At 43.9% G+C, this 24,704-nt stretch overlaps 1 protein-coding gene across 1 annotated transcript in view; it reads left to right on the forward strand.

Moving 5' to 3' along the window:
• Window positions 1-19,735, forward strand: part of LOC135515698 (hepatocyte growth factor-like) — a 40,724-nt gene extending 20,989 nt beyond the window's left edge. Inside the window, exons 10-18 of the mRNA XM_064939381.1 lie at window positions 1,141-1,234; window positions 2,852-2,973; window positions 5,010-5,045; window positions 5,415-5,529; window positions 12,804-12,878; window positions 16,741-16,878; window positions 17,059-17,165; window positions 18,099-18,241; window positions 18,407-19,735. Coding sequence (XP_064795453.1) covers window positions 1,141-1,234; window positions 2,852-2,973; window positions 5,010-5,045; window positions 5,415-5,529; window positions 12,804-12,878; window positions 16,741-16,878; window positions 17,059-17,165; window positions 18,099-18,241; window positions 18,407-18,634 — 1,058 coding nt within the window. The 3' untranslated portion in view covers window positions 18,635-19,735. The remainder of the gene's footprint in view (window positions 1-1,140; window positions 1,235-2,851; window positions 2,974-5,009; window positions 5,046-5,414; window positions 5,530-12,803; window positions 12,879-16,740; window positions 16,879-17,058; window positions 17,166-18,098; window positions 18,242-18,406) is intronic.
• Window positions 19,736-24,704: the final 4,969 nt, after the last annotated feature.

The raw sequence follows: 24,704 nt of genomic DNA on the forward strand, positions 1-24,704 counted from the left end.
GCCTATCAGAAGCTTCTAAAGCCATGACACCATTTTTTGGAATTTTCCAAGCTATTTTAAAGCACAGTCAACTTAGTGTATGCAAACCTCTGACCCACTGGAATTGTGATGCATTGAATTATAAGTGAAATAATCTGTTTGTAAACAATTGTTGGAAAAATGACTTAAATGTCCTAACCGACTTGTCAAAACTATAGTTTGTTAACAAGACATTTGTGGAGTGGTTGAAAAACGAGTTGTAATGACTCCAACCCTAGTAAATGTAAACTTCCGACTTCAACTGTATGTGCATGGTATGGATGTTTAAACAATATACTGTATGCTATGTGAATGACTAGATATGTGGTGTAATCGGGTGAATGGCTGCTATGTACTGTATTTGCAATTGACCTCTAAACTTCAACTGCAATATATTGAGAATGAGCTGTGGTCGCTTACTGAAACAGACGACTGGCATTCTTTTGGGCATGTTTGGTTTTGGTTTGTTTGCCCTTAAATTCATTTTCCTCAAATTACAAGAAGAAACAACAAATGGTCAGACAGCAATTCAACGTTTGCTGGAATTCTCTCTCACTCATACATGTCTATGCTTTGCATTTCAAAAGAGCTTTCTGGAGGAAAAGAGCGTGCTTTGGTAACTACAGGTACCTCTGGTTCCGCTTAGCAACAGCCGATATAGGGAGAAATCTTCCTGGCTCTTTTATTCCATTTGGGAACCACCAATTATAGATTGGCACAACATGTTAAATAAATCCAAACCACAAATCGAGCCCGTTTCAACGTGATTTTTTTACGATGGCATCAATATCAGAATGTCGTCTCAGTGGACCTACGCACACAAAAACATGTTGAATCAATGTACAATTGTAAGGCAACCAGCTGCAATAGGATTGTGAGTTTTACTCAACAACATTTCTGTTGAACAAACTAACAATCCTATTGCAGTTGGTAGCCTAACAATTTTACGTTGAATCAACACGTTTTGTTCTACACTGTGGTTGTAGCCGTGTGTGTGCGTTCGTGTCTGTGGGAGAGAGCGAAAGAGACTGTAGATGGTTATCTCAATAAACCACATATAGGGTGGGTTTAAGACTACTCCGTGTTTTATTTTCTCCTTCTCTCTATCTCTGTCTGTCCCAGATTGTTATGAGGACAATGGTGGGAATTACACAGGCAATTTATCCAAGACCAGATCAGGAATTCCCTGCGGACTCTGGGCAAATCATAGCAACAGGTACAGTAAACCTCATACATTACACACACTTACCAGACACACACAACTGGAACTTACCTCTCTATCCGTATTCACATGAGAAAAAGGCAAACTATGGGTTCAAGCAATGTATTGGGAAGGTTTCGTTGACATTTTTTTAAATTGTCTGGCTTTTTCGATTAACTGTTTATTGACGAGGTATTTCCCGTTGCTTAGAGAAAATCCCCTTGTAAATGAATACATTTAAACCGTGAAAACAAACAACGACAGGAAATCAGGGGCCCCACCCGGGTCAGTTCTGGGCCTGCTATTATTTTTCTAGCTGACAGAGAGGAAGCCTTACGGTGCTTCCAGAACTTCCAGAACAAGCCACCCTGGAGGGGCGCATAGTCTGCCCCCCTCTCCACATCCGTGTGCCCCCATGCTAAAGTACCATAGCTAACGTTGGCCCTGGCTGTTAGAAATACTTAATTTAAAGTAATTTAAAAGCCAAAATGCCCGTGACAGATGGACATGTGCCAGAGCTGACCCGTGACCCCAGGAAGTGCTTCCTCGGCCCGGCAGATCAAAGCCAATCAGCTTCCCTCCTCGGCCCGCAGCCAGCGAGTCTGCCCCTCGCACAAGGTCAAGGGGTCGGCGGAGAAAAATGGCGTAAAGGTTACAGCTTGTTTAACATTGGCGGGGGAAGTTAAATTATCTTCACACTGGCTGACAAATCGGTTTCCCCCTCTCCTCACGTTGTGTTTGTCTGAGGGTACCAGTCAATCCTGATCCAAGCCCTCCAACAAATTGATCACGTCTAAAGATGTCCCAATTATGTGAATGTATGAAACTGAAGGACTGGAATTGCTGTTTCAACAAGACTACTGAAGGCATCTGTTTAGGCTCGGTTTAGTCGATGTGCAGTGAAGTATACGACCAGATCTTGAGTCCACGTTTACAGTGTTTGGACTGTATCTTTGAGTTGAGTCTGTAGCTTCTTCCTTGTGATTGCTGGGATTGCATACTTTAATATTCCCCGGAGCACTCTTCACAAAACTGCTTTGCTTCCTTGTAAGGCCTCTGCATAGCTGGAACTCTGAGGATTCACTGCCCCGAGAGTAACAGCTGAGTCAAAGTTTCCAACCTGAATGCAGTTATGGCGTCAGACTTTTCCACTTGTCTCTGTGTGTATGTGTGCGTGTCTACATACAGTATATGTGTATCTACAGTATGTGTCTCTGTGTGTATGTGTGCGTGTCTACATACAGTATATGTGTATCTACAGTATGTGTCTCTGTGTGTATGTGTGCATGTCTACATACATTATATGTGTATCTCTGTGTCTCTGTGTATGTGTACGTGTCTACATACAGTATGTGTATCTACATATGTGTCTCTGTGTGTGTGCGTGTCTGTATACAGTATATGTGTATCTACAGTATGTGTCTCTGTGTGTATGTGTGCGTGTCTACATACAGTATATGTGTATCTACAGTATGTGTCTCTGTGTGTATGTGTGCGTGTCTACATACAGTATATGTGTATCTACAGTATGTGTCTCTGTGTGTATGTGTGCGTGTCTACATACAGTATGTGTATCTACAGTATGTGTCTCTGTGTGTGTGCTTATGCATGTCCTCATGTTGTGTTTTCCAGTGGAGAATCCAGTGTGGGTCTGGAGAGGAACCTATGCAGGAATCCAGACCAGGATAAGCACGGTCCCTGGTGTCACACTACAGACCCCTCTATCCCATGGGACTACTGCAAGCTCAAACGCTGTAAGAATACAAAACACTGTCTTCATCCAATCTCTGTCTCATCCCCTATACACTCCTACATCTAACCTACATCGACCTTACATCTACCCTACCCTTCATCCAACCTACATCGACCCTACATCTACCCTCAAACGCTGTAAGAATACAAAACAGTCTTCATCCAATCTCTGTATCATCCCCAATACACTCCTACATCGACCCTTCATCTACCCTACATCGACCCAACATGTCAAGTAATCAATAATGGAGATGGTTGAGTCAGCCATGCTCGTGTGGTGAGTAACATCGTCTTGTGTTTGCTCCCTGAGCTAGTGCCTAGGCTTTAGCTCAGACATTTAAAATAGTAATGTCGTGCACAGGAGACCTGAGTTCCGACCAGTAGGTCTCATCAGCGGCCCAATCAGCAGATGATGCTTCGTCTTCAGTTACTGAATGTCATTTAAGAAAAGTCCAGTGAAAAGTCAAGCTACACTCATAACTCTGTGTTGTTCAATCAATCTTATGGGACATCAACACAGCAATGATCTTAGTTCCATGAGTGTTACGTACGCCTCTAGGGAGAGGGAACGCAACACCCTGCTACAACTCAACTCTCCGTGGAGTGAAAGAGGTATGGGACTAGGTGCGAGTAAGAATGACAAAGGCAGAGATCGGTACCATTTACAGGGAATTTATTCCATCACACGGATATTTTGGGGAAAAGGGGCTGGACGGAACCAAAGAAAATAAATGTCAAAGCCCCCCTCTCCTACCTTACCTGCCTACCCACAACTTCCCTAACTAGTACCACCTGGCACACTAAGCCAAATTACAGGGGGTGGTCCGCCCAGGTCTTACCTCGTGTGCATAGACAGAGTATATACTACGGGTATATGTATGCCCTAGAGCCTCTTGCCTAAGCACTCTCAAGGTGCCTTCCCCCCTGGGAACAAAAACAATTTCAATAATCCAAACCAACTCATCCTATTGGCACACACATACCTCAGAAGCAGCAGCTACACAATCCTTAACAAAACTCTGACCAACAACTAACACAGACTTTACCCATCAGCTCCCCAGCAACAATCAACACAGGACACAATCAACACAGGACACAATCAACACAGGACACAATCAACACAGGACACAATCAACACAGGACACAATCAACACAGGACACAATCGTCTCCCTCAGCTCTATTCTCTCAGCAATCATCTCTCTTCTGAGCAAAAGAACACGGCCTTATATTGCTTCAGGAGTCTGTATTTGAAGACAGCTGTTTCCTGACGAGGGGGCGGGGTCAGCTCTCCAATTAGCAATGGGGGCCGACCAATCAGCTGCTTGGGGGAATTTCAGGAAGCCATCCTGAAACACACACATACATACAAATACACAAACCACAACCCAGAAACTGGGGAACATAACAATGAGTAATACAGCTATCACTTTGTTTGTGACGTTTCCGTTGACGTGACTATTGCACATTTGTAACACTACAATGAATTACATAGTCTAACGACTGAAATTTGCTGCAAAGCTTCACTTACTCACATCACTTGTTACAGTTATGTTATGGCTTAGTGCAGTGGTTTCGCTTAGCTAGCTGGCACAGAATGGACACACTCTAACTCCCAACAGATGTCGAATCTCATCCAGACCGCTTTTATTATTTGCAAAGCCATTCACTGATTCAGAGTTTAGTGATTTGTTTTTGTTGTACCCTATATCATCTTGGCGGACTATAATCAGTTCACATTGATGGGGAGCTTTTTCAAGTGGCCTCGCGGTTATATCTCTGTAATGTAAACATGTCGATCCGTGAAGTTTTTGGGAGCTTGACTGGAGGAAATGTATTTGCTGTGGGTTCAATTCAATATCTGCAATGCAGATAGATGCAGAGATAATTTGAGCTAGGACTAAATGGTAGGAATAGTTTTGAAGAGGGGAGTTGAGGTTGCGTGCTTTGTATGTTAATGTTGAGTGGGTTCATGTGAAATATGTCATGTCCTGTCTTTGTGAGGTCCATGTGTTGAATTGTTGAATTGTTTTGTTTCAGGTGATAAGTCTCCGAACATCTCTGCTCACCCAAGAAGTGAGTGTCATATTAATGTAGCATTCTCTTGCTTACTATTCACCTCTCTCTCTCTTTCTCTCTTTCTTTCTTTCTCTTTCTCTCTTTCTTTCTTTCTCTCTCTCTTTCTTTCTTTCCCTCTCTCTCTCTTTCTTTCTCTCTCTCTTTCTCTCTTTCTTTGTATATCTCCCTCTATTCCTAACTTTCTCTTATAGCTGTACAGTGTATTTATTAGCAGGGTTCATGCTTGGCTGGATAACTGATCACTCCCGCTGCCGTTCAATGTAGTTGACCCTGGACCAAGTATACTCTCTTCTTTAGTAATAATAGAAAGTTAAAATATTTCCCCAGAGTCTAACCCAGATGAGTTGTCTCCTCTCTTACCCCAAGGCATCTCTCTCGTGTCTAAGACATCCTGCTTCATCCACAAGACCACCCGGATTGTTGGAGGGGCCCAGGTCCACAAGGCTAAGGATGGTAGCTGGGTTGTCAGCATCCAGAAAGGGTAAGAGCCCTCCTCTACACAGGAACACCACCGCTGAATGCACAGGAACACCCCTACTAAGTTCACAGGAACACCCCTACTGAATTCACAGGAACACCCCTACTGAATTCACAGGAACACCACTATTGAATGCACAGGAACACCCCTACTGAATTCACAGGAACACCCACTACTGAATGCACAGGAACACCACTACTGAATGCACAGGAACCCCACACCTGAATGCACAGGAACGCCACTATTGAATGCACAGGAACGCCACTATTGAATGCACAGGAACGCCACCATTGAATGCACAGGAACGCCACCATTGAATGCGTGACTCACCTGGGTTTGAACCCATGTCTCTTGCGCAGGACAGTGTTAGTCAATAGAGCTAAAAGCCATTAGCTATGGGAGCTAACGTGTCTTAGGTTAGCCAGTTGAGCTGAAGTCTAGGCATTGAGGTCTCAGGCCAAGTGACTCATCACATAAGCATGGTACACCTAGTTTGAGTCTTCTGTCGGTTTGCAAGGCAAACAAGTGCTCCTGCTTTATCATTTTACGCTAAACACTTTTCAGCAAAGTGCCATTTTGTTATTGCTCTGAAGATGAAGTCCTTAAAGTGTATTAGTTTTGGCGGCCCTATGTTTGTGCTAGAACACAGCTGTACATTCTTAGAAAAAAGGGTTCCAAAAAGGTTCTTCAGCTGTCCCCGTAGGAGCACCCTTTTTGGTCCCAGGTACAACCTCTTTGGCTTCCATGTAGAACCCTCTGTGGAAAGGGTTCTACATGGAACCCATAAGGATTCTACCCTGAACCAAAAGAGTTCTACCTGGAACCAAAAAGGTTCTGCTTCTCAAGAACCCTTTTTAGGGTTTAGATGGCACCTTTCTTTTCTAAGAGTTTAGTGAACTTTGTCGTTTGAAAGACTGAACATGGCCATGTGTTGTATGTGCTGTATCTGCATCCTTCTGTTCAAAGACAAATAGAGGAAGACATGAATGTAAAAGCATTGATGGAAGTTGAAGACTCATGCAACATAAGCATGTTAAACTTGGACACTTGAAAAAATGAAATAATAACAAAAAAGACAAAATAATTGGCTGCTGAGCATATGCAGTCTTCCATGTTCAAACTACCCATGTTACCGGATACTTCAACATCAATCAATATAGTTCTGGTACTGTTTTTATTCGTTCTGGAACCCTTTTCCACCTCTCATTACTTAGAGTCAAACTCTATGTCAGTGGTGACCAAACTTTTTTGAGCCGAGATCACTTTCTGAGTCAAAATACAGGCGGAGATCTACCCCTCAGATTCAGTTTTAAATTTGACTTTAAAAAACAAAACCCTATTCACCGTGAACCTATTAAAAACAGTCCAAGGAATGCCTTGGAGATCGACCAGTCCAGCGGCGAATTGGCCATCTGGCAATTCTGGCAAATGCCACATGGGCTGAACCAGTTTTTGGTTGAAATGGACACATATTATCAAAAATAAAAACAGAAAAAGTGACATGGCCATCGGCCCATGGGCCTGTTTAAAGATGTTTGTGCCATTTCTTTTTTAAACCGTGACCCCTTTACCAAGATGGGCCGGCCCGGTTTTCTGTTTGGCTGTGCTACGGTCACAAAAACTCACATTCAAAGTCAAACGCGGCATCAACCAAGAGACCTGCTCCTCCCCGGGTGAACATTTTGGTGTTTGCCTTAGCACTACCAACTCATCATAAAACTGTGACTATTTCAACCAGCTGTCCAAAAACCTAAATGTGTCCCAGGACCGAGTCTGGGAAACCATGAGGTAGACAGCCAAGATCATGGATCATAAAAAAACTAAAAGGGTGCTTATGAACGTAGAAAGAACATATTCTACATTGTCACCTCGCTCAAAATGTCTTATTTTTGGGTGGGCATCTACAACCATGATTTGGTCAAACAGTAAAGTGCTTTACATTATCCTCATGATTCCTGTAGTGAAAGTGTCTGCCATGTGCCTGTTTTGCTGTGATGAGCCATCAGAGGAACAGTTATAGTGGTGAGCCATCAGAGGAACAGTTATAGTGGTGAGTTGTATCTCCAGACAGAGGGACAGTTATAGTAGTGAGTTGTATCTCCAGACAGAGGGACAGTTATAGTAGTGAGTTGTATCTCCAGACAGAGGAACAGTTATAGTGAGTTGTATCTCCAGACAGAGGAACAGTTATAGTAGTGAGTTGTATCTCCAGACAGTTATAGTGGTGAGTTGAACAGTATCTCTCCAGACAGAGGAACAGTTATAGTGGTGAGTTGTATCTCCAGAGGAACAGTTATAGTGGTGAGTTGTATCTCAGAGGAACAGTTATAGTGGTGAGTTGTATCTCCAGACAGAGGAACAGTTATAGTAGTGAGTTGTATCTCCAGAGGAACAGTTATAGTGGTGAGTTGTATCTCCAGACAAAGGAACAGTTATAGTGGTGAGTTGTATCTCCAGAGGAACAGTTATAGTAGTGAGTTGTATCTCCAGAGGAACAGTTATAGTAGTGAGTTGTATCTCAGAGGAACAGTGAGTTGTAGAGGAACAGTTATAGTGGTGAGTTGTATCTCCAGACAGAGGAACAGTTATAGTAGTGAGTTGTATCTCCAGAGGAACAGTTATAGTGGTGAGTTGTATCTCCAGACAAAGGAACAGTTATAGTGGTGAGTTGAGTTGTATCTCCAGACAGAGGAACAGTTATAGTGGTGAGTTGTATCTCCAGACAGAGGAACAGTTATAGTAGTGAGTTGTATCTCCAGACAGAGGAACAGTTATAGTAGTGAGTTGTATCTCCAGGCAGAGGAACAGTTATAGTAGTGAGTTGTATCTCCAGACAGAGGAACAGTTATAGTGGTGAGTTGTATCTCCAGACAGAGGGACAGTTATAGTGGTGAGTTGTATCTCCAGACAGAGGGACAGTTATAGTAGTGAGTTGTATCTCCAGAGGAACAGTTATAGTAGTGAGTTGTATCTCCAGACAGAGGAACAGTTATAGTGGTGAGTTGTATCTCCAGACAGAGGGACAGTTATAGTGGTGAGTTGTATCTCCAGACAGAGGAACAGTTGAAATACAGTTGAAGTTGGAGGTTTACATACACTTAGGTTGGAGTCATTAAAACTTGTTTTTCAACCACTCTACACATTTCTTGTTAACAAACTATAGTTTTGTCAAGTCGGTTAGGACATCTACTTTGTGCATGACACAAGTAATTTTTCCAACAATTGTTTACAAACAGATTATTTCACTCATAATTCACTGTATCACAATTCCAGTGGGTCAGAAGTTTACATACACTAAATTGATTGTGCCTTTAAACAGGTTGGAAAATTCCAGAAAATTATGTCATGGCATTAGAAGCTTCTGATAGGCTAATTGACATCATTTGAGTCCATTGGAGGTGTACCTGTGGATGTATCTCAAGGCCTACCTTCAAACTCAGTGCCTCTTTGCTTGACATAATCGAAAATCAAAATAAATCAGCCAAGACCTCAGGAAAAGAAATTGGAGACCTCCACAAGTCTGGTTCATCCTTGGGAGCAATTTCCAAACGCCTGAATGTACCACTTTCATCTGTACAAACAATGGTACGCAAGTATAAACACCATGGGACCACACAGCCATCATACCGCAGGAAGGAGACGCATTCTGTCTCCTAGAGATGAACGTACTTTGGTGCAAAAAGTGCAGATCAATCCTAGAACAACAGCAAAGGACCTTGTGAAGATGCTGGAGGAAACAAAAGTATCAATATCCACAGTAAAATGAGTCCTATATCGACATATCCTGAAAGGCCACTCAGCAAGGAAGAGGCCACTGCTCCAAAACCGCCATAAAAAAGCCAGACTACAGTTTGCAACTGCACATGGGGACAAAGATCGTACTTTTTGGAGAAATATCCTCTGTTCTGATGAAACAAAAATAGAACTGTTTGGCCATGATGACCATCGTTATGTTTAGAGGAGAAAGGGAAGGCTTGCAAGCCCAAGAGACCATCCCAACCGTGAAGCACGGGGGTGGCAGCATCATGTTGTGGGGGTGCTTTGCTGCAGGAGGGACTGGTGCACTTCACAAAATAGAAAATTATGTGGATATATTCCCAAAGATTGGAAAGCTGCCGTGGTCATCCCCCTCTTCAAAGGGGGGGGACACTCTAGACCCAAACTGCTACAGACCTATATCTATCCTACCCTGTCTTCCTAAGGTCTTCGAAAGCCAAGTTAACAAACAGATTACTGACCATTTCGTATCCCACCCTACCTTCTCCGCTATGCAATCTGGTTTCAGAGCTGGTCATGGGTGCACCTCAGCCACGCTCAAGGTCAAAAACGACATCATAAACGCCATCGACATTACTGTGCAGCCGTATTCATCGACCTGGCCAAGGCTTTCGACTCTATCAATCACCACATTCTTATTGGCAGACTCGACAGCCTTGGTTTCTTAAATGATTGCCTCACCTGGTTTACCAGCTACTTCTCTGATAGAGTTCAGTGTATCAAATCAGAGGGCCTGTTGTCCGGACCTCTAGTAGTCTCTATGGAGGTGCCACGGGGTTCAATCCTCGGGCCGACTCTCCTCTGTATACATCAATGATGTTGCTCTTGCTGCTGGTGATTCTCTGGTACACCTCTACGCAGATGACACCATTTTGTATACTTCTGGCCCCTCTTTGGACATTGTGTTAACTAACCTCCAGATGACTTTCAAAGCATTCAACTCTCATTCCGTGGCCTCCAACTGCTCTTAAACGCAAGTAAAACTAAATGCATGCTATTCAACCGATTACTGCTCGCCCGTCCAGCATCACTACTCTGGACGGCTCTGACTTAGAATACGTGGACAACTACAAATACCTAGGTGTCTGGCTAGACTGTAAACTTCCAGACTCACATTAAGCATCTCCAATCCGAAATTAAATCTAGAATTGGCTTCCTATATCGCAACAAAGCATCCTTCACTCATGCTGCCAAACATACCCTTGTAAAACTGACCATCCTACCGATTACATTTACATTACATTTAAGTCATTTGGCAGACGCTCTTATCCAGAGCGACTTACAAATTGGTGAATTCACCTTATGACATCCAGAGACTTGTACCGATCCTCTACTTCGGTGATGTCATCTATAAAATAGCCCCCAACACTCTACTCAACTGGATGCGGTCTATCACAGTGCCATCCGTTTTGTCACCAAAGCCCCATACACTACCCACCATTGCGACCTGTACGCTCTTGTTGGTTGGCCCTCGCTTCATATTCGTCGCCAAACCCACTGGCTCAGGTTATCTACAAGTCTCTGCTAGTTAAAGCCCTGCCATATCTCAGCTCACTGGTCACCATAGCAGCACCCACTCGTAGCACACGCTCCAGCAGGTATATCTCACTGGTCACCCAAAGCCAGTTCCTCCTTTGGTCGTCTTTCCTTCCAGTTCTCTGCTGCCAATGACTGGAACGAACTGCAAAAATCTCTGAAGCTGGAGACTCATATCTCCCTCACTAGCTTTAAGCACCAGCTGTCAGAGCAGCTCACAGATCACTGCACCTGTACATAGCCCATCTGTAAACAGCCCATCTATCTACCTACCTCATCCCCATACAGTATTTATTTATTTATCTTGCTCCTTTGCACCCCAGTATCTCTACTTGCACATTCATCTTCTGCACATCTACCATTCCAGTGTTTAATTGCTATATTGTAATTACTTCACCACCATGGCCTATTTATTGCCTTAACTCCCTTATCTTACCTCATTTGCACTCACTGTATATATACGTTTTGTTTTGTTCTACTGTATTATTGACAGTATATTTTGTTTATTCCATGTGTAACTCTGTGTTGTATGTGTCGAATTGCTACGCTTTATCTTGGCCAGGTCGCAGTTGCAAATGAAAACTTGTTCTCAACTAGCCTACCTGGTTAAATAAATGTCAAATAAAAAATTAAGCAACATCTCAAGACATCAGTCAGGAAGTTAAAGCTTGGTTGCAAATGGGTCTTCCAAATGAACAATGACCCCAAGCATACTTCCAAAGTTGTGGCAAAATGGCTTAATATGGACAACAAAGTCAAGGTATTGGAGTGTCCATCACAAAGCCCTGACCTCAATCCTATAGAAAATATGTGGGCAGAACTGAAAAAGCGTGTGCGACCAAGGAGGCCTCCAAACCTGACTCAGTTACACCAGTTCTGTCAGGAGGAATGGGCCAAAATTCACCCAACTTATTGTGGGAAGCTTGTGGAAGGCTATCCGAAATGTTTAACCCAAGTTAAACAATTTAAAGACAATGCTACCAAATACTAATTGAGTGTATGTAAACTTCTGACCCACTGGGAATGTGATGAAAGAAATAAAAGCTGAAAAAAATCATTCTCTCTACTATTATTCTGACATTTCACATTCTTAAAATAAAGTGGTGATCCTAACTGATCTAAGACAGCAAATTGTTACTAGGGAACATTTCAGGAATTGTGAAAAACTGAGTTTAAATGTATTTGGCTGAGGTGTATGTAAACTTCTGACTTCAACTGTATGTGTCAGCACTACTGCCTGTGTCTAAGTAGGGTGTGTTGGGTCAGGGTGTAGGGGGTATGGTGTGTTTCTGCATAGCTGGTGGCCCGCCGGGGATTGGCTAAGTTGGTGACATGCGCTGTGATGTGGGCTGGAGTAGATAAAATACCAGAGACTAATTCTTGTTCCTGTCCGGCCCTGGACCTGTCGATCACGATCAACCTTTTGGTGATCTCTGCTCTGTGTTTATGCCAACTTTTCTATTGGTGCCATGCAGGATAACGAACCATCTACTCCTCACAACTTTCGTCTCAAATCGCAGCCTATTTGCACTACTTTTGACCAGAGTCCTATTGACCCTAATCAAAGGTAGTGCACTAAATAGGGAATGGGGTGCTGTTTGAGACAGATCCATACACATTATGAAAGAATGTCCAGATGTTGAGGAGGACCGCAAGGTTTGACTGTATGACTTGACATGGATGGAAGAGCGCGGCAGACAGCCTAGCAGTTAGAGCGTTGGGCCGGTAACCGAAAGGTCAAGGTGGAAAATCTGTCTGTGTCGTTAAGCAAGGCACCTAACCCTAATTTCTCTTGGGTGCTTTACTCCTTTGACTGACCCTGTAAAACAACACATTTCACTGCACCTGTGTGACTGTAAAACACATTTATTTTCTGTATTTTTTGATTAAGAGTTGGATACAGTACAAACAGCGTCTATAGAGCATGGGACTAAGCTCATCATGATGTCCTGTTCCCTACCCAGGAACACTCACTGGTGCGGGGGCTCGCTGATCCGAGAGGAATGGGTGCTGACGGACCAACAGTGCTTCTCCTCCTGGTAATCTCTCCGTCCATCCTTTTCTCACTTTCTTTTTCCCTCATTCAAAGCAGAGGTGAGAGACAGTAGGAGGCAGGGGGAGAAGAAGAGAGAGAGGAGAGAGGTTGAATGGAAACAGAGTTAAAACAAAGACCTGGGGAGTCTGTATAATGCGTTCTCTCTGCTTCCTCTATCGTTTTTTATTCTTCCTCTTCCACCAACTCTGTCTCTCTTTCCCTCTCCCTACTACTCTCTCCATCCCTCTGTCTGTCTATCTCTATCTCCATCCCTCCCTCTTCCCATCTACCTCCTTCTCTCTCTCCCTCTTCCCTTCCCCTCTTTTCCCCCAATCCAATTCTAAGTGAAGATGCAGCCTGCCCATATCCTGTTCATGATAAAGCTATTGACAGACCCTCTGCCCCAGCAGAGCTGAGATATGGCCCAGGATGCACCAGCCTCTACAGATCTGTTTAGCGTCTGCGCCCGGGCCGTGTCACTGTGTCCAGATCTGCAATAGCAGTTTGAATGAAAAGCTCCTTGATCCATGTAGTGTATTAATGGATGTATGGGCTTTAGATGTTTTTGCGTTTCACCCATTTCTTCAATAGGTTTTTGTTACTTTTTGCCGTTGTCTCAATCATAGTACACCAGAAATATGAGGTTGGGCCAGGAGTTTTGTTTTCATACAGGCAGTCAGAATGTTTTTGAGCCCGAGTTATAGGCCATAACAAAGAATTGGCAAGTAATATTAATAATAAAAAAAACATGTGATTTGTATAGTGCTTTTCAAGAACCTAAAGACACTTTACAAAGGAACAGTGTCTGTGGTAAGTATATTATGGTCAGGAAAACTCCTGTGCCTTATGATGACACACTGTAATAAGAGGGTCATTTAGAAGGAGCGTTTATTTGGTGAACTTACAATCACTTCATAGTTGTTTGAGAGACATTTTGGTTTAGCTGTACTCCCAGTGAGTGGTTTAGCTGTACTCCCAGTGAGTGGTTTAGCTGTACTCCTAGTGAGTGGTTTAGCTGTACTCCTAGTGAGTGGTTTAGCTGTACTCCCAGTGAGTGGTTTAGCTGTACTCCTAGTGAGTGGTTTAGCTGTACTCCTAGTGAGTGGTGTAGCTCTACTCCTAGTGAGTGGTGTAGCTCTACTCCTAGTGAGTGGTTTAGCTGTACTCCTAGTGAGTGGTTTAGCTGTACTCCTAGTGAGTGGTTTAGCTGTACTCCTAGAGAGTGGTTTAGCTGTACTCCTAGAGAGTGGTTTAGCTGTACTCCTAGTGAGTGGTTTAGCTGTACTCCTAGAGAGTGGTTTAGCTGTACTCCCAGTGAGTGGTTTAGCTGTACTCCTAGTGAGTGGTTTAGCTGTACTCCTAGTGAGTGGTGTAGCTCTACTCCTAGTGAGTGGTGTAGCTCTACTCCTAGTGAGTGGTGTAGCTGTACTCTAGTGAGTGGTTTAGCTGTACTCTAGTGAGTGGTTTAGCTGTACTCTAGTGAGTGGTTTAGCTGTACTCCTAGTGAGTGGTTTAGCTGTACTCCTAGTGAGTGGTTTAGCTGTACTCCTAGTGAGTGGTTTAGCTGTACTCCTAGTGAGTGGTTTAGCTGTACTCCTAGTGAGTGGTTTAGCTGTACTCCTAGTGAGTGGTTTAGCTGTACTCCTAGTGAGTGGTTTAGCTGTACTCCTAGTGAGTGGTTTAGCTGTACTCCTAGAGAGTGGTTTAGCTGTAGTGAGTGGTTTAGCTGTACTCCTAGAGAGTGGTTTAGCTGTACTCCCAGTGAGTGGTTTAGCTGTACTCCTAGTGAGTGGTTTAGCTGTACTCCTAGTGAGTGGTTTAGCTGTAGTGGTGTAGCTCTACTCCTAGTGAGTGGTTTAGCTGTACTCCTAGTGAGTGGTTTAGCTGTACTCTAGTGAGTGGTTTAGCTGTACTCCTAGCTGTACTCCTAGTGAGTGGTTTAGCTGTACTCCTAGTGAGTGGTTTAGCTGTACTAGTGAGTGGTTTAGCTGTACTCCTAGAGAGTGGTTTAGCTGTACTCCTAGTGAGTGGTTTAGCTGTACTCCTAGTGAGTGGTTTAGCTGTACTCCTAGTGAGTGGTTTAGCTGTACTCCCAGTAGTGGTTTAGCTGTAGTGGTGGTTTAGCTGTACTCCCAGTGAGTGGTTTAGCTGTACTCCCAGTGAGTGGTTTAGCTGTACTCCTAGAGAGTGGTTTAGCTGTACTCCTAGTGGTTTAGCTGTACTCCTAGTGTGGTTTAGCTGTACTCCTAGTGAGTGGTTTAGCTGTACTCCCAGTGAGTGGTTTAGCTGTACTCCCAGTGAGTGGTTTAGCTGTACTCCCAGTGAGTGGTTTAGCTGTACTCCCAGTGAGTGGTTTAGCTGTACTCCTAGTGAGTGGTTTAGCTGTACTCTAGTGAGTGGTGTAGTCTACTCCTAGTGAGTGGTGTAGCTCTACTCCTAGTGAGTGGTGTAGCTGTACTCTAGTGAGTGGTTTAGCTGTACTCTAGTGAGTGGTTTACTCCTAGTGAGTGGTTTAGCTGTACTCCTAGTGAGTGGTTTAGCTGTACTCCTAGTGAGTGGTTTAGCTCTACTCCTAGTGAGTGGTGTAGCTCTAGTGAGTGGTTTAGCTGTACTCCTAGTGAGTGGTTTAGCTGTACTCCTAGTGAGTGGTTTAGCTGTACTCCTAGTGAGTGGTTTAGCTGTACTCCTAGAGAGTGGTTTAGCTGTACTCCTAGAGAGTGGTTTAGCTGTACTCCTAGTGAGTGGTTTAGCTGTACTCCTAGTGAGTGGTGTAGCTCTAGTGAGTGGTTTAGCTGTACTCTCTAGTGAGTGGTTTAGCTGTACTCCTAGTGAGTGGTTTAGCTGGTTGGTTTAGCTGTACTCCTAGTGAGTGGTTTAGCTGTACTCCTAGTGAGTGGTTTAGCTGTACTCCTAGAGAGTGGTTTAGCTGTACTCCTAGAGAGTGGTTTAGCTGTACTCCTAGTGAGTGGTTTAGCTGTACTCCTAGTGAGTGGTTTAGCTGTACTCCCAGTGAGTGGTTTAGCTGTACTCCCAGTGAGTGGTTTAGCTGTACTCCCAGTGAGTGGTTTAGCTGTACTCCCAGTGAGTGGTTTAGCTGTACTCCTAGAGAGTGGTTTAGCTGTACTCCTAGAGAGTGGTTTAGCTGTACTCCTAGAGAGTGGTTTAGCTGTACTCCTAGTGAGTGGTTTAGCTGTACTCCCAGTGAGTGGTTTAGCTGTACTCCCAGTGAGTGGTTTAGCTGTACTCCCAGTGAGTGGTTTAGCTGTACTCCTAGTGAGTGGTTTAGCTGTACTCCTAGAGAGTGGTTTAGCTGTACTCCTAGAGAGTGGTTTAGCTGTACTCCTAGTGAGTGGTTTAGCTGTACTCCTAGAGAGTGGTTTAGCTGTACTCCTAGAGAGTGGTTTAGCTGTACTCCTAGAGAGTGGTTTAGCTGTACTCCTAGAGAGTGGTTTAGCTGTACTCCTCATGCCGACATTACAGAACCTTACTTCCATCAAGACTGTGGCCATTGGCATCAGCATTAGTTCAGTAGCTTGTTGCTGACTTTGCAATGTGCTGTATGTGGGTCGTTGAACACAGTTAGTTGAGGAGCCAGATTGAGTGAGTTTGTAGAGTGCATGCTGAGGCGTTCTATAGTCTAGTGTCAGTTTAGTGATGCTGGTAGCTGTGGTTAGTATGTGGCCAATAGTAGAATACTGCAGTACTGTATTGTATTACATTATATTATGTATTATAGTGTTTATACAAGCTGTGGCCAATCTTTTCTTCAGCATATACCTCCTTATACTATGTTCAGTTTATACTGACTGGTCAATGTGTGGTCAACCCTATTTGGAATGTGTCTGACATTAGTCTCTGGTCCTCAGTGTTCCAGACCTGAGTGAGTACAGTGTACAGGTGGGCCTCCTTCACCTCAACTCGTCCTTGGACCACCCCAGGCTCCGCATCGCACACGTGGTCTGTGGCCCGGAGGGATCCAACCTGGCCCTGCTCAAACTGGCCAAGTAAGAATAGCATTCATTCATTCAGTGAGACAGTCAGTCAGCCATTTTACTTACCTGGTAAAATAAATGTTAAAAATATAATCAATCAATCAATCCATCCATTAATTCCTTCTCAATCATGCATTGTAGGCACAGCAACCATTTATTTATTCATTCATGTGTTTATGTGTCCACGCCTAGGCCTGCCCCTCTCTCTGAGCATGCCTTCACCATCCAGCTCCCAGTAGCAGGCTGTGGGGTCACAGACGGAACCAACTGTCTCATGTACGGCTGGGGAGAGACCAAAGGTACTGCCCTACATGACTGTTCCTGTGTTATGTCTTATCCCTGTGTGGTGTCTTATGTATTATCTATATACACTCAATGGACAGTTTATTAGGTACACCACCCCATTCACAAAAATGCTTTGCTCCTACAGACAGTGAGACAGTGGCCGTGGCTTGCTATATAAAGTTACTATTTGACTGAAAGTTAGAATGGTGAAAACGAGTGACCAAAGTGACTTTGAGCATGGTATGATTGTTGGTGCCAGACGTGCCAAGTCCAGCATCTCAGAAACAGCTGGCCTCCTGGGCTTTTAACCCACAAGTGTCTAGGGTTTACTGAGAATGGTGCAACAAACAAAAAACAAGAAGTCTCCAGTGAGCACGCGATCACCAACACTGGTGAATAAGGAGTGGAAAAACATCGTCTGGTCAGATGAATCCTGGTTCCTGTTGCGTCATGCTGATGGCAGAGTCAGGTTTGGGCGTAAGCAGCAGGAGTCCATGGCCCCATCCTGCCTGGTGTCAACGGTACAGGCTGGTGGTGGTGGTGTAATGGTGTGGAGACCGTTTTCCTGGCACACTTTAGGTCCCTTGATACCAATTGAGCAATGTTTCCAATTCCCCAAAGAATTGAGGCAGTTCTGGAGGCAAAAGGGTTCTGACCCGGTACTAGATGGGTGTACCTAGTAAACTGGCCACTAAGTGTATTCTGTATGACCTCTGTTTCATGCTATGGTGTGGTGAAGATATTGGGGGGTGTTGGATCAAGAGATCCATGATATTTGGAAAAGAGACCTTAGGAAATCATGTGTCGAATGTGTGAGGAAAGTCCCCCACAATGACACCATATAGACAAACATGTTGTCTAGGGTTATAGCTTTGGAACATGGTGAAATGTTGTTTGGACAGTAGACTGACTGTTTCCTGCTTTATTTCCGGCTACTTCCTGTTCAGGGACAGGATATGAGGGGGCACTGAAAGCTGTGAGTCTGCCCATGGTCAGTAACAACTGGTGTTCTGAGCTCCACAACAAAACCCTGCCTGTCACCGACAGCAAAGTGTGTGCCGGGGGCAGGAAAGACCAGGGAGTGTGTGAGGTGAGCGTCATAAACATTACTCTAAATTAAAATGATCTGAAACATGCATTGACTCGACATTGTGTGACTCAGTTATTACTTCAAGCTATTAGTATATCTACCATAATGCCTTTTGATTGGCTGTATGAGCACCACGCTAACCTGCTATTGGTTTGTCCCTCACAGAGAGACTACGGTGGCCCATTGGTGTGTCAGGAGCGAGAGAGCAAAGTCATCGTGGGCGTGAGCATCCACGGCAGGGGCTGTGCCCTGGCCCGGCGGCCCGCCATCTTCGTCAATGTGGCCTACTACTCGGGGTGGATCCACAAAGTCTTCATACACTACTCCAGGTTGGAGGAAAAACTACTGGAAGAAGCACAGACCAAACCGCTCCATTCAGGACTGTACCACTAGCCTGCAAGAGGAGGGGTGGAGCATTCAGGACTGTACCACTAGCCTGCAAGAGGAGGGGTGGAGCATTCAGGACTGTACCACTAGCCTGCAAGAGGGGTGGAGCATTCAGGACTGACCACAGCACTGTAAGAGGAGGGGTGGAATATTTAGGACTGTACCACAAGCCGGGAGGATGGAGAATGATCTCTCCAACAGAGGATGCCTAACTAACAAGACAGTTGGGAGATGTAAGAATGAGGAAACTGACTTTATGGGAAGTAGCCATGTTGGGGCTTCGTGGCTGGACGTCGCCTCAGTTTTGGGAGGGAAAAAACACCATGAATGGAAGAGATATTTTGGGATGTTCAGAGGCTGGGAATACAATAACATGTTCAGAGTGGCTGAAAAGGACATGAAGGATTCTTATAATATGCAAATTGATTAATGCAGGACCAGGTTGTTACGCCTTGATCACACTGATAGCGTCAATGCGCAAAGTAGTACCTAGCATCATTTGGATTGTGTGCAAGAAAAGTTCAACATTCACCTTCTGCTACCATTTCTGTCAAGCTGTCTATGCATACAATGTGATGCATACCTTGATAAATCCAAGGTATGCACCACAAAGAACACACTGCAACTGCCTCTGCAACGCAATGCTGCAAGGCAAACGTAGCATTCCATTGGAAATGAATGTATTTCTGGTATACCAAAATGTATTGACGCTGTCTTTGTGATTGAGGCATTAGCTTTATAAACATTTCTATACAATAGTTTCTAGGACATGGAAAGCTTATTTTTGGGGGTGAAATATATGAATACTCTTAAGCCATAAAGAGGGGTGAATTGATTCATTCTCTCACTCTGCCCACAAGACAATAGGAATGGTATGGATGACTCAGTATTGTCTCCTGGAAAATACTTGAATTTGATCAGAACCAAAACCAGAGCCATGCGAGGAGAGATCCAGACAGGACTTGATACGGTCCGTGGCTACTGGGTCACGTTGAGGGCACATGATGTAATGGCTAGAAGTTCAGTCATTCAGAAGTTACCACTTGGTGAATGGTGAGAGTTAAAACCTGTCTAGAAACGACCTCTAGCTCATAGCCGTACGCTCATAACCCTACTCCCTAGGTGTTGATGTAGAGCAGTGTATACCAACTCCAGTCCTCCAGTACCCCCAACAGCACACATTTCTGTTGTGGCCCCGGACAAACCCACCTGATTCAATTTTTCAGCTAATCGTCAAGCCCACCTCGAGTTGAATCAGGATTGTCCAGGGTTACAACAAAAATGTGTGCTGTTAGGGATACTTGAGGACTGGAGTTGGTATACACTGCTCTACACCAGTACCTGGGGAGTAGGGCTATTAGCTTGCGGCTATGAGCAAAAGGTTGTTTCTAGACAGGTCCTAACTCTCACCATTCACCAAGTGGTTGTTTTTGGAAAGACTGTTCAGTAACTATTACCTAACTAATGTTAATGCTAACAGTTACTTAGCCAAACGTTAGCAGTTAGCCTACATGGCTAACATGTCTCCAGTTTTTGAGGGAACTCTACACTAGCCCCTGGTGGGTTGCGTGTGCGTTATGTGGTCAGAGTACACATTTAGCTGTTTCTTATTGAGTGTATTTCTGGCACTCTGTGTTATTTAATAGGTCTTATAGATCTGGGCCTTTCCTTGGCTCACTCACACCAGACGTCAGTGGAGTTGCTTCCTCTCTACACTGTGTTTTCTATTTAAACGGATTAGAACGTAGTGTGCAGTCTATTAATTTATTTGTATACATCTGGCCCTTGTGAGAGGGCGCCAGCGATTGACGTCGACAAAGCGACACGTCTCGCTAATAGAAGAGGTGGAGATTATGGCGGCTTTTTATTTGATACATGTTCTAAACTCAGTGTGTCAATCATTATTATTGGAGGTACACTGAATGGCCATACGGATTACATGAAACGTATGGGTTGTGTTGCAAAACATACCACATGAAACGTATGGGTTGTGTTCCAAAACATACCACATGTTTGTGTTCCAAAACATACCACATGAAACGTATGGGTTGTGTTCCAAAACATACCACATGAAACGTATGGGTTGTGTTCCAAAACATACCACATGAAACGAGGTTGTGTTCCAAAACACTGAAACATGGCCAAAACATACGAAACGATGGGTTGTGTTCCAAAACATACCACATGAAACGTATGGGTTGTGTTCCAAAACATACCACATGAAACGTATGGGTTGTGTTCCAAAACATACCACATGAAACGTAAAACATACCACATGAAACGTATGGGTTGTGTTCCAAAACATACCACATGAAACGTATGTTGTGTTCCAAAACATACCACATGAAACGTATGGGTTGTGTTCCAAAACATACCACATGAAAAGTATGGGTTGTGTTCCAAAACATACCACTTTGTCAGTCATTTGTCTTTTAACAATACTGACATGCAGTAAGTGTAATGACATGTTGTGTTCCAAAACATACCACATGAAACGTTGGGTTGTGTTCCAAACATAGTTTGTCTTTTAAGTGGGAATGTAATAATAGCTTTCTTTCAGTGCTGAAAACCAGTCATGACATCATTTTTATAATCACAGAAAGCAGATGTGTCTGTATGACTAATGATCTCTTCAAACTGGGCCCCTAAGAAGACTTAGAATTTCACCCAATTTCTATATCCTAAAATATTCAGTGTGTTAGTTTAACCTATGTCACAGTATTTGACCTGTTCAGTGCCTTTTTTAGGTGGACAGGAATCAATAGTGTACAATAGAATTGGCGCAGAGATCTGTGAGTGTATTTTACTGTTATGTAAATAATGTGAAGTAGTGTGTGTAAAAACTATTTTCCACTTCCAATGTCTTATTTACATCATTATTTTACTATATATGGTCACTCTGTTCATAAACTTGTATACTGTAAACTCTATAACAGCTGCTATTTTTAAAGGGTCGGATTGGGTCTTAATATTATATACTATATGATTTTGTTATATTCACGTTTTAATATTACATTTACAGTGTAAATTACAGCCTGTTTCACTCTTTTCGTCTGTCCGTCTGTCCGTCTGTCCGTCTGTCCGTCTGTCCGTCTGTCCGTCCGTCTGTCCGTCCGTAAACCTTCAGACAAAGATTCTTGCAGCAATACAGTTTTCTGCAACGCATACCCTCTGAACACAATTCAAGATATTCTGGGTCAAGTTCTTACTCTGGGTATTATTTTCCCACTTTCCATGTCAATCATATCAATAAGACCTCAGTCTATGGGTGGATGGCCACCGTCCACCATGACCCAGTTCCTGACCAGAGGATGAGCGGCAACGTTCGGTTAACGCTTACATAACGTTTGGGCAGAGCTAGAGATGTTCAATTCACGCTTAGACAGCAATTTGGCAACACTAGACACCGTGGCATGCTTCCTCCGTCATGTGGGGTTCTCATTTAATACATGACCCCTCGGTGCTGAGGAGAAAATGGCCGACCTGTCAGCGCTGACCTCAGCCTCATCCGCGGTGGCTTGTCACGAACCAACCCCAAGGCTTTGTGCCTCATTGTAACGGGACGTGAAATAGCTTTTTTCCCCGCTTTTGCCGGACTAACAGCCCAACAGTCAATAGGTCACGTCTGGTGCTTCTGGGAAATAAATCCATTTCAAAGATTTGTATGTTGGGTAAATTCACAGTGGTGTAAAGTACATGAAATTACTACTTAAGTCGTTTTTGGGGTATCTTCACTTTATTTTTTGACAACTTTTACTTCACTACATTCTAAAGAAAATAATGTACGTTTTACGCCATACATTTTCAGATTACGGTATGAATGACACCCAAAAGTACTTGTTACATTTTGAATGCTTAGCAGGACAGGAAAATGGTCTAATTCATGTCCTTTTCTAGAGCACATCCCTGGTCATCCCTGCTGCCTCTGATCTGGAGGACTAAACTCACATGCTTCGTTCGTAAATGATGTTGGAGTGTGCCACTGGCTATCCGTAAATAAATAAAAATACAAGAAAATGGGTTGCCTAATATAAATAATTTATACTTTTACTTTTACTTCTTATACTTAAGTATATTTGAGCAATTACGTTTACTTTTGATACTTAAGCATATTTAAAACCAAATACTTTTTGACTTTTACTCAAGTAGCATTTTGCTGGGTGTCTTTCACTTTTACTTGAGTCATTTTCTATTAAGGTATCATTACTTTGACAATTGGATACTTTTTCCACTACTGGAAAAAAAAAACAATTGAAGAATCTTAATGGGAAAGCATTCGAAAAGGATTTTGTGAACCTTGCGCTGGACTATTCCCAAAAGCAAGAGCAACATTGTAAACACAGTGGGATCCTCTTGCAATAACCTTAATCAAACAATCAACCATGATGATTTATGGCATTTGAAAGCTTGTTGCAGTGACCTCAGAAATATGTAAGTAGTGCTATGGAGTTTATGCTCAGACCCTGTGTTTCTGTGTTGATCCTGCTCAGTCACCGTGCTGAAGTATGTCTGCTCCCTTCCAAAGCCTACAAGAGAAGGCCATCTTAAAAACTGAACTTGGATCGCTCTCTGAGCTAATGGTTCTATCTCAACTCATCTTTCTGCCATTTCTCAGACATCTCCTCGCCTGCTCAACCTCAATACATTTTCAGAGAGGGTGTGGGTAATCGAGGTAAGATTCATTCAAAAAGAGCCACTGGAAAACCTCACAGAACTACAACGGTCTCTTGGCTTTGAGTGTTTTTGGGCAACTCTTTTGGTTCACGTTTCCAGTGGAGGGGATGCAGTACAGCAGAGATGCCCAATCTTCCTCCTGTAGAACTACCCTCCTTCAGACTCTCGCTCCAATGATAATTTAACCCACCTGACTCTACCAATTAGCTGCTCACTAGGACCTTGATTCTTAGAATCACTGTTGTAACAACTTAGTCGGAGCAACAGACATTCATACCGTAATCTGGGCCCCAGGGTATACCACAGTCTGGGCCCCCAGGTATACTGTAGTCTGGGCCCCAGGGTATACCACAGTCTGGGCCCCCAGGGATACCGTAGTCTGGGCCCCAGGGTATACCATAGTCTTGGCCCCCAGGGATACCGTAGTCTGGGCCCCAGGGTATACCATAGTCTTGGCCCCCAGGGATACCGTAGTCTGGGCCCCAGGGTATACCATAGTCTTGGCCCCAGGGATACCGTCTGGGCCCCAATCTGGGCCCCAGGGATATAGTCTGGCCCCCAGGGAAACCTTAGTCTTGGCCCCCAGGGATACCTTAGTCTGGGCCCCCAGGGATACCATTGTCTTGGCCCCCAGGGATACCGTAGTCTGGGCCCCAGGATATACCATAGTCTTGGCCCCCAGGGATACCGTAGTCTGGGCCCCAGTCTACACAATAGACTTGGTACCCAGGGATACCTTAGTCTGGCCCCCAGGGAAACCTTAGTCTTGGCCCCCAGGGATACCTTAGTCTGGCCCCCAGGGAAACCTTAGTCTTGGCCCCCAGGGATACCTTAGTCTGGGCCCCCAGGGATACCTTAGTCTGGGTCTCAGGATATGACTCTTTCTTGTGGCGATACTGAGCACTGACAGAAAAGAGATACCGCACTGTCAGCATTCTTCTTTCTCTCAGAGAGATTGTGTGTGTTTGAGATGGATTGCATTGCAGAATCACTGATCTACCAAGCATCTTGCATCCAAAATAACTTTGCATTATGCGATCAAGGTTAGCGATTCTGTGTCCACTCAAACAAGCCGATTAACTTGTCTGGCAGCGAGAGAAATAATGTATCCATAGGACTCTGTCTCCCTCTCCTGCCTAAAGATGATAGTCGCTCAACTCTTCAGAGTTGATGATATGATTCAATTCAGTGACTATATCAACAAAGGACTAATAACAGCTATTACAAACTCGCTTTTTATTACTGAAAATACTTTTCAAAACAGAAAAAGTCATACATTTCACTGAGATATGTTGCAATAGCCTGTAGAAATGTCATTTTAAACACATTAGGTCACGATTGGAATGTCTCTGTACCCACTCTATTGCATACCCTGCCCAGTAGTAATCAGCAGAGCCATGGA

Source organism: Oncorhynchus masou, chromosome 27, assembly GCF_036934945.1.
Source record: "Oncorhynchus masou masou isolate Uvic2021 chromosome 27, UVic_Omas_1.1, whole genome shotgun sequence".
NCBI lineage: Eukaryota > Metazoa > Chordata > Actinopteri > Salmoniformes > Salmonidae > Oncorhynchus > Oncorhynchus masou.